Below are 16986 nucleotides of genomic sequence, written 5' to 3'. Positions count from 1 at the left end.
TCTTGATACCCAAAACAATAACTATTACAAACACCGAGATCTATACTCAGGACTTCTGTTCTGGAAAATTTTAAATATATTAGCCTTCAAGTGTAATTTTCTTACTTTTATTTTCATTTTGTTTCTTTTAATAGCATGTTTCTTTCACTCTGATTTAATTTCTGCACTTGATCTCACAGTAAATCAATTTCCTTTAATTTACTCACTTGGTTAGTCTTTCCTTCTGTTTATTTCAGAGTCTCTTTGGCTTAGGTGATCCTGATGAACTGTCCCACTGAGTTAAGGTAACAATCAGGTTACAATAAGTAAGAGGTTACTGGTGGTGTCAAGTAGCACCATCAGGGGTAATTAATTCATTGCTGTTTAGTTTGGGTGAGAGAATGGTTATCTTTGACAACATGATATTGTATGATCCACTGTGGCCAAAATTAAAGTCAAAGAGTACTAATAGAACATAGAACAATATAGCACAGGAACAGACCCTTCAGCCCACAGTGTTGTACTGAACCAGTTAAGTTAGTAATCAAATGGCTAACTGAACTATTCCTTAAGGGGGCAGGTTTACCCGTGGCTAGAACCACTGAGCACTACAACACAACAACAGGCCCTTCCATCCAAAATATTCCATGCCGACCTGCATTTGTGCCTAGTTCCATCAACCACATTTAGACCATATCCCTTCACACCCTCTTATCCTTGTACCGACCTCAACTTCTCTTAAGTGTTGCTTCTGAACTTCTATCTACCACTTCCACTGGCAGCTTGTTCTTCACTCAAATCACTCTCTGCCCCATCTAGAGAAAAGCACATTTCACCTTCACTGTATACCTTAATATACGAAACAAATGGAACAATCAATGCACATTGGATTACTGCAGCTTTCCGCTAAAGATGGAATTGTTAGTTACCTCCTGGATAAAACTGAGTGCAAGTTAAGTATATCGGTCCAAATAAGAAAAGTGATGGACTTGGTGAAAGTTATTCAACTATGTATGTGTTGGTCTGGAAATACCAGTTCAGCCAATTTATATTTGTAAGAAATGACACTGCATTTGAGAGAAAATTATAACTGTGATGATGGAACGTGATTAACTTGAATTTGCAGAATCTCCTCAGCACATCCTTGGGTATATCGGCTGATTACACACAAACAATTCATTTCACTGTATGTTTCAATATATGTGAGATAAAGTAGTAAATCTGAACCCCATTTCACTAAGTTTAAACCTTTACCTTGCTATTGCTTGTATGTGTATTTGCTTTGCCATCATTCATTCAATGCACACATGGAATATAGTGTGTAAACATTATTTGTGTGTATGTGAATCATCACATGACAGTTAAAAAGGAATTGCAAACTGATCTGGATAAAGAGCTGATTTTGAAATATTACCACCACATGTGAAAGGGGAATCAACTGCTTCAGGCAAGGAAGTGATTTTGAAGAAGTGTCAGCATCCTTCCTTTGCAAGTCACTGAGCGACACTTTCTTCTCAAATAACATTTTCAGTGTTGCCTTGAGCTTGTGACTTCCTACGTTTTCAGACTGTCAGGGAGGATGTACGAGAGCCTGAAGACTTGCACACAATACAGCAAAAGCTTCTTCTCCTCTACCATTACTTTTCTGAATATCTTGTGAACCCATAAACACAATCTTGTTGTTCCTTTTTCCTTTGTATTATTTCAAGGAGTTGTGAGGGGCAATTTTCTTACACAAAGAATGGAGGGTGCCTGGAAAGCAGTACCTGGGGGTGATGATATAGGCAGAAACATTACAGACTTCCAAGAGATGTTTAGATAGGAACAAGAATGCGAAAATAAATGGAAGGATTATATAGGTAGAGGGGATTAGTTTAGCTGGCCATATGATTACTATTTTAATCCGTTCAGAACAACATTGTGGATTGAAGGGCCTGGTCACATGGTGTACTTTTCTGCCTTCTACAATAGTGTTCAAAAGTCTTAGGTGCATGTACAATATATGTTTACCAATATTAATAAAAACTTAAGACACACAAATATTGCTGTTTCAAGGACAAATAAAGAGATGAGTGCCTTTCCACCATGTACTTCAAATCAAATCAAATTTAACCTTTTCAGGAAATAATACAAAAATCTTAGAGTAATGTGAAAAAGTCTTAAGCACACTAGCTATACATATGGGCCCAAAACTATCACACAGTACTGTATAGTTTACATATCTTGTAATTCATAGCAATTTTATGTCTTTGCAATGCAGTGGAGCTACAGAAGAAACAAGAATCAACTTTATTCTCTACATACATTTACATGTATTAGGAATTTACCGTAGTGCGTTGATCAGGATGAAATGTGCAACATAGAAACAATATTCATATCATACACGATAGTAATGATAAACTGGATTACCTTATTAATAAAATATAGCAGAGAGGTGGAGCAAAGTCAAGATAGTGCGAAATGGTGACTCCTTTGCTTGCATCTTCTGAAACAACTATTTCTATTTCTGGTATATCTTATTTTCCCTTCTCAAGGTTCTTTTGAAGACCCTGACCTGGAGTTACACTTTGACTTTGGTTCTTTCAGGGAATGGGACCCACTCTCACGGCCTCACGACCGGATACTGTTTGACATCCCAAGGATTCAGCCTGGAAGACTGGTGCGCCTTCAGAATGCCGGGTTTTTGTGGCTTTGGAGATGGGCTGATTTTAGACCAGTGCCCCAAACAGAACCACCGCGGGAGAACACAGAACATTGGGAGCAGTGGGTTAGCTGATGTGAGTTAGATGCCCAGAGAGCTGCAGCTTGTTGGTGCCAACTCTCTAGGGGTAGAGCTCAGAAAAAGCGGTACAACAGACTTTTAACATCATAAATCAGCGAGTTGTTGATATGTCTCCTCTCTCACTGTGAAATGGGGACATCTCTTTTTCCTTATTAGGGAGAGAAAGCCTGTGGTATGTCGAATTACTGGGTAAGTGAATAGTTTTGGGGTACTGCAAAACTATGTCTTTATCAATGCTTGCTGCACACTTGAGTGCTCGGTAGAGGGTGCTGACACTTTTTGCTGGTGGGGGTGGGGGGCTTTGGGGTTCTAACATTTAACTGTCATTCATTCTTTCGGCCACACCTCTGTTTTTATGGATGTTTGCGAAGACAAAGAATTTCAGGATGTGTAATGTATACATTTTTCTGACATTAGATATACCTGCTGAAACATTTTTGAAACCTATTGATTATGATTTATTATATTATTGTTGCAATTACCAAGGTGCTTTTCCTCCTTTGAAACTAGTAATGGGTAGGATTGAGAATTGCGAGGAAAATGAAAAACAGTGTTAAGACAACTTACACTATTTGGCTGTAAGGAGGCATACAGAAGAGAGGTTGATCAGCTGGTTGAGTGGTGTCACAACAAAAACCTTGCATCCAACATCAGCAAGATGAAGGAATTGATTGTAGGCTTTTGGAAGGGTTCGTTGGGAAAAGATATTGATGACTCATTGACGGGTGAGTATGTGAGCAGCTTTAAGTTCCAGGGTGTCAATATCTCAGATGATATATCCTTGGCCCAGCCTGCCAATGCATCACGAAGAAGGCATATTGATAGCTTTACTTCATTAGGAGTTTGAGGAGATTAATTATGTCACCAAAGATTTTTGCAAATTTCTACACATGCGGTGGAGAGCACTCTGACTGGTCATATTGCCACCTGGTATGAAGTCTCCAATGAACAGGAGTGAAAGACACTGCAGAGGGCTGAGGTTCAGCCAACTCAGTCACGTGCACAACCCTCCCAATTATGGATGACATCTCCAAAAAGTGCTGCCTCAAGAATGCAGTACCTGTGGGTCCTTAACAACCAGGACATGCCCTCTTTTCATTACCACTATCAGGGAGGAGGAACAAAAACCTGAATTCACATGCTCAATGTTTTAGGAACAGCTTCTTCCCCTCTACCATCAGATTCCTGAATGATGCATAAACACTACCTCACTAGTTTGCTCTCCTGTTGATCTACTTATTTTGTTCTACATTTCCTATTTAACATATAGCAATTTATTTTATGGATTGCACTGTACTGCTGCTGCAAAACAGCAAATATCCTGTCATAGTCTATGATAATAAACCCAATTCTTATTCAAAGTTCAAAATTCAAAATAAATATATTAAAAATAAATATATATACATATATATTCAAAATAGATAAATATATAAATAAATATATGGGTATGGTACATAATCATACTCACCATATACTACCTTGAGACTAATTTTCCTGCAGGCCTTCACAATAGGGCAAACATACACAATAGAATCAGTGAAAAACTGCTCACAATAACACAACCAATGTGCAAAAGGTAAACTGTGCAAATATTTAAAAAATGGATTTTTTTTTTCCACAGGCAATTGAAGTCACCTCTTTTGACTGCTTAATTATGTGAACATTTTAAGGAAATCTGGCAGCGAATTTATCTTTAATCCTCTAATTAATGGACTCTGGCTGGAAAGCCATGGGGCTCTGTTGGTTACCTTTCTCCATCCAGTCCTTTAGTCCATTGCCTACTTCATTCTTAGCTTCTGACTGTATGGAAAGGATATAATGACACAGAGGATATACTGCAGAGAGCACTGGGGATATGGAACAGCATTTGGATAGCTACATGGTGGGCTGAGGCTTAGAGAATGATGGGCTGAGGACAGGAAATGGGGACCAGCTGTATGGGTGCCATGATTGGCATAGACTTGTTGAGCCAAATGGCTTCAATCTGTCCTGTATTACTGTATGATACTATAACAAGCTGCCAAAAGCAGTAGCAGAGGAGAGTACCATTAACTGTGGTCATACAACATTACAGCACAGTACAGGCCCTTCATCCCATAATGATGTGCTGACCTTTTAAACTACTTTAAGATCAATCTAACCCTTCCTTCCTACATAATTCACCAATTTTCTATCGTCGAAGTAGCTATCAAAGATTCTTTTAAATGTCCAAATATATCTGCCTCTACCAGCCCCAGCAGGATATTCCACACACCCACCACTTTATGTATTTAAAAATATTGCCTCTGATATTCCACTGCCAATTCAGCTCTCTCATATGAGCCATTTCCACCACGGGAAAAAAAAAGTCTCCTGCTATCCACTCAATCTATGCCTCTTATCATCTTGTGCTCCTCTGTCAAATCACCTCTCATGCACCTTCACACCAAAGAGAAAAACCCCAGCTCTCTCAGCCTATCTTCATAAGTCTAGAACATCTCCTGGTAAATCTCCTTTACATCCTCTGCAAAGCTTCCACATCCTTCCTATAATGAGATAACCAGAACTGACCACAATATTCAAACTGTCATCGAACCAGAGTTTTTTTTTGTTATAGAGCTGCAACATTACTTCACAGCTCTTGAACACAATCTTCCAATTAATGAAGGCCAACACACTATATGCCTTCCTAAACACCGGAGAGCGTTTGTGCAGGTTGGAACTTTTCTTATTGTACCATACGAGAATGAGGGTTGATTATAAAAACATGTATACTATAAAGAGGGATGTATGGCATTCTTCCCCAAGGTTTGTGCATTAAGAATTAGAGGGCACAGTTTTAAGGTGTGAAGGAAAAAAAATTATAGAGACCCGAGGGACAGCTTTTTCCAACCAAAAAATGGTCAGAATGAGAATCAGGTTTATTATCACTAAGATATGTCATGAATTCTGTTGTATTGCATCAGCAGTACGGTGTAATACACACTGTAAAAACTATACGTTATAATTAGAAATACTGAGCTGACAGAGGAAGTGGTTGGGGCTGGTACATTTGACAACATTTGAAAGTACTTCGCAAAGTACATGGAAAGGAAAGGTTTAGAGGGACGTGGGCCAGGTGGGCTGAAGGGCTTGTTTCTATGCTGGATAGCTCTATGATTCTCGTGTCTGTTCATTTCTAGCTTAAAATGCAGCTCATCTCCGCTGCTTCATCTTTCCACCCTTCCCCTGACAAATGAAGGCTGAATTTAATGCAGAACAAGGCACAAAGTGCATAAGCATTAACCTCAAATTATTGTGTTCAGCAAAAGCAGCCAAACACTTAATATGTTCATGTAAGTTTCCTGCATCTACTTCTTTACTGCCCATATTAACACAACAGTGTCATTACATGTGAGTGTAGCAGACATTCATCAGTGAAAGCCAGGAACAGTACTCCGTTGACAAGGATGACTAACAATGGTAAATATCATTACAATATTCCTCACATTCACATTCAGCTGGAGAACACAACTCGTTTTTTTTTTGTGCATTTAATTTCAAAGAAGAGAGAATTTATTTAAGATCCTTTGTGAGAACCCCTGAAGAAATTAATAATTTTTAGTACTTCTTTCTCTAGAGTCTAGGAAATAGCTGCTGGAGGAATACAAGTCATCTATCAGTAGTGTCAGTAATGGAGAGTCCCAGAAAGAGCAACATATTTGTTCTGCTGTCAGTAAGCACTGGGGCAACACAAGAGGACTCAGCAAAGAGTAAAGAAATAATTTAAAGATTTCTTACCCTAAATTACTAATCCTGACCTGTACAGTACATCTTTAAAATGTGGGAGGAAACCAGAGGACCAGGAGGAAACCACAAGGTCACAGGAAAACACACAGACAGACAGATGTGGGAAGTGAACCCTGATCTTCCTGTTGGTGTTGTGAAACATTATGCTAATTGCTATACTATCATACACTGCACAGACTTAGATAGAGATCAGGATAGTGGGGATATAAGTACCTTAAGGTACTCAGTCCAAAACATTGACTGTTCATTTCTCTCCATAGATGCTGAGTTCCTATGGAATTTTGTGTGTCTGACTTGTGCAGTTTTGGTCTCCAACTCTTAAATGATGAATACTCTTAAAATAATTTCTTGAGGGTTGTTGGGTCTATAATTTTGCCCACCCTGTTGGGTGGAGTCTTTCACTGATTCTATTACAGTTACTAAATTACTGAACATGCCTGCAAGGAAGTTAATCTCAGGTTGTATATAGTGACATACATGTATTTTGATAACACATTTACAATGAACTTTGAAAAGATACTGCAGATGCTGGAAATCCAGAGCAAAACACAAAATGCTGGAGGAACTCAACTGGTCAGACAGTATGTATGGAAAAGAATAAACAGTCAACATTGAGTTGAGACCTCTCATCAGGGAAAGATGAGGGAAACAATTCTGGCTTCTTACCCCATTCTTTCCAGTCCCAATGAATGATCTCCATCTGAAATGGCAACTGTCTTCCAGGACTTCTGGTCAAGATGGCACCTGAATACAACACTCCTTTGTTGACATCTTTTGGATAGATCATGAAACTATCTTTTTCACTGCTTTTATACCTTTTACATTTGTTTCTCCTCTTGAATGTGATTGATTCTGGAACTGTTAGAGCCTGCATTTTGCTCTTTGGAGATCACTTGGGTGCTTGAGCACTCTGCGGTCTCTGAGAGGACTCCAGGAGACAGAGGCAGTGTGCACAAACGTTGTAGCAGGCAGGCTGCAAGATGGGGAACAAGCCAATGGTCAACTCCACTTCGCCAATTAAAGCTTCCATTCTTCACTGATTAGAGGGACAGGGAAGTAGACGCATTGAAGCAAGTGCAGAAGGTCAGCGTTGGCTGCTTGCCTTCCGATCCGCTGTACTGGAGAGGAGAGTGGCTGGAGAGTGTTGCCTAGGTTTTTTTCTGTGTTTTAATTGTGGACTTGGATTATAGACTCTCTTTCTCAGTCTCATAGCTTTTATATTGTGTTTTTTCTTCTGATCTCTTTTTTTTGTGATGGGAGCAGAATGTGGGTGTTGATGTTTCTCATCTACTTTGCTAATTTTTTTTTGTGTGGGAAAAGGGATTTGGGTGTTGATGTGCCTAATCTGTTTCGCTCTGTATTTGCGCAGGAGGAGGGACTTGGGGGTTGATGTGCCTGATCCATTTTGCTCGGTTTCTGTGCGGGAGGGGAGATTTGGGGGTTGATGTGGCTGTTTCGTTTTTGTTCCTTTACTTTTTTGTGAAGAGCTGGGATTTGGGGGTTGATTAATCATGCTGCACTTTTTTTGTTCTTGGTCTCATGGCTACGCAGAGAATGGAAGAATTTCAGAGTTGTATACTTTGATAAGAAATGAACCTTGGAACATTTGTCTATTCATCTCCTGATCTGCTGTGGTCCTCCTACATGTTGTCTGTATTACTCATGATCTCTCTCTTCTTGGACTCTATACACAGCTTTCATCGGGCTTATTGTTGAAGAGAAAATGTTAGTCAGAACGTTGTCTGACTACAGCACTATGAAGTTTGACCATGATTCATCCAACATCTACTGATTGTAAAAAGGTGGACATTTATAGAGTGAATCAATGCAAGAATCACACACAAAATGCCAGAGGAACTCAGCAGGTCAGGCAGAATCTATAGAGGAGAACAAACAGTCAATGTTTCAAGAGGCAACTCGAGGTGCTGAATGTTTATTCCTCTCCAGAGATTCTGCTTGACTTGATGAGTTAGCCTAGATAAAAACATACAGAGGCTACACTTCAAATATGGTATGAAATATTACTGTCACATATCCGAAGCAATGGTCACTTTCAGCAATGAAAGAATCACAGAACATAGAATATTACAGCACAATACAGGCCCTTCAGCCCACAATGCTATGCCCAGCTTTTAACCTACTCAAAAGGTCAATGTATGTAACCCATCCCTCCCACATTTTCTTCCAACATTTTGTGTGTTTCCAGCATCTACAGAATCTCATGTTTATGGAATGGAGAATCAATTGTTTTTGTGACTGATCAAGCAGTCATGAAATGCTGTTTGTTGAGATAGAGCACGGTTGTGATAGCTTTTATGGTCAGTAAATCTGCATTCATTACCACCTCGCTGAAAAGAAAACGATTGCAAGTTTCAACACACGCAGATTTCCTGGATCACGAAACAGAAACAATTTCCTCCACACTTACCTGCACAGCTTGGTATTGTGTCATTCCACTGCGCCAAGCCATTAAGCACAGCCTGACATCGAATGGCTGTGGAGCCCTGAAGGTGATATCCTGGGTTGCATTCAAAACGGATAATGGAGCCAGCGGAAAATTCCGATCCTATTCTCCGGCCATACCTGGGCTCGGGAACTGAGCTACATTGAGTGGCGCTGGTACGTGGAACAGCTGGAAAGGAAAATAATAATTCAGGAAAATTTTCCCATTACATGACCATAATGCAACAGAGAAAGTCTTTTAACAGGCTATTTTTTGGTAGAAAATTTCCTGATATCAATAGATCAGGATTTGCACTGCAAAGCTGAAAAATGCTCTAAAATAAAAGCGTAAACAGTTCATAACTTTCCTGTCTCAGGTATTTCAAACTTATCCCTGAAGGGCTTTCACAATCTGAGAGTGCAATGCATTTATTTTCTCAAACTGATTATTTTGCAGGCGTAAACTGTGAAATGTTACCAATTGAAACAATCTATGGCTCACATCAATGCTTCTAATAAAAATAATTTTTTAAAAATCTTGTAGTTGTTTCTCTTTTCCCATGTTGGCAGTCTCTTTCTCATAATATATCCATAGTAAATCAACTCAGAATCTCTCTATCTGACTTACACTGGTTTTTCATTCTTTATAAACTCCATGGCCACTGAATTAAATATACCTGTTTGTTAATGCCAATCTCTAATCAGCCAATTATGTGTCAGCGACTTAATACATAAAAGCATGGTCAAAAGGTTCAATTGTTGTTCAGACCAAACATCAGAATGGGGAGGAAATGTGTTAAGTGACTTTGACTGCGGTATGATTGTTAGTGCCAGACAGGGTTGTTTGAGTATCTCACAAACTATTGAACTCCTGGGATTTTCACACACAAAAGTTTTTAGAGTTTACAGAGATTGGTGCAAAAAAAAACAGCTAGTGAGCGGGTGTTCCGTGTGCAAAAAAAAGCCTTATCACTCAGAGATGTCAGAGGAGAAAGGCTGACAAGAAGAAGACAGTAACTCAAATAAAATCACTTACAACAGTGGTTTTCAGAAGAGCCCCTCCGAGCACACAACATGTCGGAACTTTAAGTGGATGAACTATAGATGCTGAAGATCATGAACGTACACAGAGTGGCCACTTTATTGGAAACAGTAGGTATCTCAAGAAAGACCACTGTGTGTATGTTCTTGCTGCGTTCTCTGCCACCTGGCCATGAAAGGTTGGTGGAGGAAACCCTGATTAAAGATTCAAGATCAAGGTTCAAGTCTAAACATACAGAGAAATGTGTAATTCGCATTAACAACCAACAGATGGTTGGCACTACATTGTGGGCTAAAGGGCCTGCACTATGCAGTAGAGTTCTATGCTTTATGTAACGCTAACCAAAACACTACTGACCCTGTACTACATCCATCTGTATGGATGGAATGCAAAAAAAGGCCTTCGAGACGTGTATTATCATCCTGCCTTTATTGTCTTTTAGAATAAAACTCTGGATTATTACAATTCTACTGTTGAATTATATTATTTTTTTGCCATGCGCTTGAATCGGACGTTGCAGAATTCAGACCAGATGACAGTGAAGGATTGGGCTATGTGGGAGGAAAAGGTGAGATTGATCTTACAGTAGGCTAAAAGGTCGGCAACTCCAAGGCCCTTAGGGCCTGTACTGTGCAATAGTGTTCTATGTTCTTCATTAATGTCATATTTCTTGATCATTTCCTTACTTCTGAAAACCAAACCTGAGATTTTCACACTTCCTGAGAGATTTATTTTTGGTTTGCTTCTTTTATTCAAGAGATTCAGGATTGTTTAATGCCATTTCTCACACAAGTGTAAAGGAGAACAAAACAATTGTTACTCTGGATCCGATGCAGCACAGAAAAGATGAAGAACACAATAATAAGAAAAACACAATAAATGTAAATGCCGAAGGTAGCTTACATAGATAGATTGTTTGTATGTCCATAAATTAAAGCAGAGGAGTCTGTCTGCACATAAGGAAATGATAAAGCAGTGGTAGTACTGAAATGTGGAGGGGTGAGGTGGATTAGTGGGTTGAGATGTTGATCAGGCTGATGGGTTGTGAAAAGCAACTGATTCTGAGTCTGGTGATGCAGGCATGGACGTTGTGCAACCTCCTCCCAGATGGAAGTGGGACAAGCAGTCTACGAGCAGGGTGGATGGGATCCTTCATGATGTTAGTGGTTCTTTTCTGAATCTTTGCTAATTAAATAAGCATGGAGAATATATTCAAGACCACAAGCAAAACTTTCAGATATTATTCAAATTAGCAACACCAATAAAATTCACTGAGTCAGTGAAGTTGACAGCTGGGACCAATTTCTCACGCAAGGGTTTGGAATAATGCATTTCCCTGCCAGCACACTGCAGAATGGAAAGTCCTAACTACTGCAAATTAGATTGCTGTAAAGGTCACACTTTTTCAATTTTAGGTGCTTGGTCATGAGAAGACAGAATTTGGGTGGGGGGTGGGGAAATGCTGTTTTTCTGACATAAATTATTCTTCCCCTTCCTGTTAATGTTACATTCTGCAGTGACATAAAAATCAGCACCTTGTGAAAGCGAATGCCAAATAAGGTCAGCCTGGAATGGAAAGTGATAAATAAAATGAATGATTTTACAGGGAAGATTACTGCACATGTTCATCGTTCACCTGCTATTCTCAGAGGATTCTCAGAGGTGTTTATAGGCTTTTACTGACAAGCTAGTGGATGCAATAATTCCTTTCGGCACATTTTTGCAAGGAACTGTAAAATTAGGTGGAAGGTATCATAAAATAGCTCAGAAAGTTATCACAGTTAATGAGGATGTATGGTCGATGAGATTTCTCATTATTTCCTTTTATTATCCAGGTATAAACAATTGCAGTTATCAGCAGTCCTCAATGTCTCCCAGGTCAAACTCTGTGGAATGACAAACAAGTTCCTGCAGCTGATGCTAAATACTCTCATCCTCCTCTGCTCCTTGGTGCTTGACTGGTTACGGAAGACTTTGTTTAAGACCAGTCACTATTGCTGAGAGGAAGTTTAATGCTGATGCTCACAGCAGTTACAAACCTCGATGCAGCAAATGAGTAAAAAGAGTCCTCAAGAGGGTCAGAATTTGTAAGAAAAAAAGATAGCACATAAAACTGTACAACACAGGCTACTAGTCTTCTGATGCTGTGCTGACCCCTTCGTTTATTCTATGCTCAATGCAACCCTACCCTCTCACATTAAACTCTGTTTTTACATCATCTATGTGCCTATCTAAGGCTTCTTAAATGTCACAAATGTATCTGCATTAACCACCATCTTTGGGAGTGATTTCCTTTCACCTACCATTGTCAAAGTGGAAAAGACCACTAACAATATGTTGGAAATTCTAAGTATTGGGGGCATTAAATCAGTGAGAAGATTCTTAGCAAACTGAAAGGTTTGAAGTTCAATATGTCACCTGGTCCAGATGGTGTACACCCCAGAGTTCTGAAAGACCACTCCACTCTTTAAGAAGGAAGAGAGGCAGAAGAAAGGAAACTATAGGCCAGTTAGTCTGACATCAGTGACTGGGAAGATGTTGGAGTAGATTAGTAAGGATGAGCTCTTAGGGTATGATAAAAAGGCAATAGTCAGCATGTTTCCTCAAAGGCAAATCTTGCCTGACAAATCCGTTGGAATTCTTTGATGAAATAACAAGCTGGATAGACAAAGGAGAATCGGTTGATGTTGTGTACTTGGATTTTCAGAAGGCCTTTGACAAGATTCCACTTGAGTCTGCTTAACAAGCCCATGGCATTACAGGAAAGATTCTAGCATGGATAAAGCAGTGGTTTATCGGCAGGGGGCAAAGAGTAGAAATAAAGGGAGCCTTTTCTAGCTGGCTGCCAGTGACTAGTGGTGTTCCACAGGAATCTGTGTTGGGATCGATTCTTTTTACGTTACATTTCAATGATTTAGATGTTGGAATTGATGGCTTTGTTGCAAAGTTTGCAGACGATATAAAGATAGGTGGTGGAGCAGGTAGTTTTGAGGAAGTGGAGAGGCTGCAGCATGACTTAAACAGATTAGGAGAATGGATAAAGAAATGGCAGATGGAATACAATGTTGGGAAGTATGTGGCCGTGCACTTTGGTAGAAGACAAAAAAGGGTTAACTATTTCTTAAATGGAGAAAAAATACAAAAAATGAGATGCAAAGGGACTTGGGAGTGCTTGTGCAGGATTCCCTAAAGATTAATTTGCAGGCCGAGTCTGAGGTGAGGAAGGCAAATGTAATGTTACAATTCATTTCAAGAGGGCTAGAATATAAAAGCAAGGATGTAATTTTAAGACTTGATAAAGCACTGGTGAGGCCAAATTTGGAGTATTGAGAGCAGGTTTGGGCTCCTTATCTTAGAAAGGATGTGCTGAAATTGGAGAGGGTTCAAAGGAGGTTCACAAAAATTATTCCAGAATTGGATGGCATTTGCTGGCTCTGGGCCTGTAGTCACTAGAATTTTGAGGAATGAGGGGTGACCTCATTGAAACCTATCAAATGGTGAAAGGCATAGATAGAGGATATGGAGCGGATGTTTCCTATAGTAGGAGAGTCTAAGACTAGAGGAGATAGCCTAGGAATATAGGGATGTCCTTTTAGAATGGGGACGAGGAGGAATTTCTTTATCCAGAGAGTGTTGAATCTGTGGAATTCTTTGTCACAGGCAACTGTGAAGGCTGTCTTTATGCATATTTAAGGCAGAGGTTGATAGATTCTTCCTGGTCAGGGCATGAGGGATACGGGGACAAGACAGAAAATTGAGGCTGAGAGGAAAATGGGATCCACCATAATCGAACGATGGAGCAGACACAATGGGCCATATGACATCACAGCATATTTTCCTCCAATCACATTAAAATTATGTCTCCATGTTACAAAACCTCCTGCTTCATTCATCATATTTATTTCCTGCCCAAACCTCCACTTTAAGAGAAGAAATTTATAACAGAACACAAGAGATCCTGCAGATGCTGGAAATCCAGAGCAACATACCCAAAATTCTGCAGGAACACAGCAGGTCAGACGACATCCATGCAGAAGAATAAATGTTGACTGTTTATTCCACTCCATAGATGCTGCCTGGACTACTGAGTTCATCCAGCATTTTTCATCTGTCACTGATTTATAATATCCAGTGCCCACAGATGTATATCAATTATTCATTTAGAGTTGTCTATATATGGATACTGCAGAGCAACATCATACTCCTGACCCTACATGGATAACTTCACGCATCTCAATACTGAACTGATTGCACAACATGTAGATTCACTTTGAAGGACTCTGCAACTCATATTCTCAGTATTATTTATTTACATTTTTATAGCACACAATAGATCTACCACAGATGCAATCTCACTGCCTCTTCACCTAGCCTTGGATCAGCTGGACATTATCAATACCCATCTCATGCTTCTGGTTATTGATTACAGCTCAGCATTTAACACAATCATACCCTCAGTTCAAATCAACAAACTCCAAAACCTGGGTCTCTGTACCTCACTCTGCAACCAAATCCTTGACTTTCTCATCAGGAGACCACAGTCATGGGGATCAGAAATAACACCTCCTCACAAACAATTAACTCTGGTGCCAATCAAGGATGCATGATTAGCCCACTGCTCTACTTTCTAGGTACCCATGACTGTGTGGCTAGGCACAGCTCAAATGATGACACAACTATAATTGGCAATATCAGATAGTGATGAAAAGGCATACCGGAGTGAGATAAGTATGTTGGGTAATGTCATGACAACAATTTTGCACTCATCATCAGTAAGACCAAGGAACTGATTATGGAAGAGGAAGTCAGGAAAACAACACCAGACCTCACTGAGGGATCAGCAGTGGAAAGGGTGAGCACTTTCAAGTTCCTGGGTGTCAACACCTCTGAAGATCCAGAGTCATAGAATATCTATCCTGCATCTAACATATTGATGCAACCACAAAGAATGCACGAGAGCAGCTATATTTCTTTAGGAGTCTGTATAGACGAGGCATGTCACCAAGCTCGACAGGTGTACTGTGGAGAAGATTTTAAATGGTTGCATCACTGTCTGGTATGGAAGTGCCACTACACAGGATTGGCCAGATCCATCATGAGTATGAGCCTTCCCAAAATTGAGGACACCTTCAAAATGGAATATCCATCTTTAAGGACCCCCATAACCCTGGACATAACCTCCTCTGACTTCTAACATCAGAGAGGAGGTACAAGACCCTAGGGACATAAACTCAGCAATTCAGAAACAGCTTCTTCCCCTCCACTATCAGATTCTGAATGGAAAACGAATCATGAACACTACCTATTTTTTGCCCCCTTTCACATTACTTAGTTAAATTATATATATTTCTTAAGGTAATTTATAGTTTTTTTTTATTATTGTGTACTGCAATGTACTGCTGCCACAAAACAATAAATTTCACAACACACGTCAGCAATATTAAATCTGATTCTTATTCTGAGGTAGTGTAAGGAGACATACATGAACTTGGATAACAAATTCACTTTGAACTTTTCGATCATTGAACATTATTCTGATGAATTGCCTGCATTGTGTTCAACACATATCAGTTAATTGCATATAAAGTACTTTGGCAGATCATCACCCTGAGACATCATTCAGGTTTCTGCAGTTCCTGTAAAGATGTCATACAGTAAGAAAACAGCTCAACAGCAAAATCTATACCAAAAGAAACAGGCACACAATACAAAGGCAAAGCTTGCTTTTTCATTCTAGATCAGTTTCAAGGATGTCAGCTGTTCCAATTGAGCCAACATTGTCAGGTGTGATGTTGAGTTGTTTCCATTAACTGTCAGCTTTTGAACTAACAAACAATACATACCAGGATTAACTTGAGTGAAACATATTGGCACAGTACATAGCAGCACAGTAGTAAGTAATGTGATCACTTGAGTTTCATATGATGTTCTCCCAAGTGGTTATCCTCTTAATAATTAATGTCTGTGCATGACTCTGTTTAATGTGGGAAGGCTGACACACAGGCAGCCACCACACGGTCTTTCCCAGACTGGGGTCAGGGTCCACTGACATGGTATCCAAGACATCTGGAGACCCTTCACTGCCATTGTGATGTGTCATCATCTTCTGCCAGCCCCACTGTTGAGGTCTTGGTTAGATCACTCTTTGTCTGCAAACTCCCCGTTGACCTTAACACCATGGGTAATCCTACCAGGAGCCAAGCTCAGATGGCATTGCTCTAGGGATCTCAGGAACTCACAAGCCTCTCCACTCCAACAAAGTGAAGATCCTTTGAGAATAAGGCCTTTGGCCCATAATGTTGTACTGATCTGTTAAACACCTTTCACATATATATTACCCGTCATTTTTTGATAATCCATGTGCCTCTCTAAGAATTTCTCAAATATCCCTAACCCTGGAAGGCTGTTCCATGCCCCACCATTATCTCTGTAAAAAACTTACCTCCTAACCCCACCTATATTTTCCTTAAAGTTTTGCCCGCTCGTGTTAACTATTTGCACTCTTGAAAAAAGACTCAAGCTATTCACTCAATCTGTTCTTCCTATCGTCATGTACACCTCCACTAGGTCATTTCTCATCCTTCTTTGCTCTAAATAGAAGAGCCCTAGCTCACTCAACCTACTCTCATAAGACATTCTCTCTTAAATATCCCTACACAGAGGTTCCCAACCTTTTTTATGCTATGGACCAATAGCATTTCACAAAGGACCCCATGGACCCCAGGCTGGGAACTCCTGAAATTCATTTGCTTTACCACCATTCCTGGTATGACATTCCATGCACCCATCACTCTCTGTGTAAAAAAAAAACTTTCTTTGTGAAAACAACTTTTCTCTCCACCCTATACGTTCCCCCAATTATCTTAAGATTATGCTTTCTCATATTAGCCACTTCCACACTGGGGAAAAAAGTTGCTAGCTATCCAATCTATCAGTGCCTCTTATCATCTGTACATCTCAGTCAAATTCACCT

The 16986-nt window shown here is 39.8% G+C and overlaps 1 protein-coding gene across 1 annotated transcript in view; it reads right to left on the bottom strand.

The window, feature by feature from the left end:
• Positions 1-16986, bottom strand: part of LOC132400744 (CUB and sushi domain-containing protein 1-like) — a 2029389-nt gene that overhangs the window by 322611 nt on the left and 1689792 nt on the right. Inside the window, exon 34 of the mRNA XM_059982042.1 lies at positions 8958-9161. Within this exon, the coding sequence (XP_059838025.1) occupies positions 8958-9161 (204 nt within the window). The remainder of the gene's footprint in view (positions 1-8957; positions 9162-16986) is intronic.

This window comes from Hypanus sabinus, chromosome 10 (genome assembly GCF_030144855.1).
Source record: "Hypanus sabinus isolate sHypSab1 chromosome 10, sHypSab1.hap1, whole genome shotgun sequence".
Classification (NCBI taxonomy): Eukaryota; Metazoa; Chordata; class Chondrichthyes; order Myliobatiformes; family Dasyatidae; genus Hypanus; species Hypanus sabinus.
This window is presented reverse-complemented; position numbering and strand designations above follow the sequence as displayed.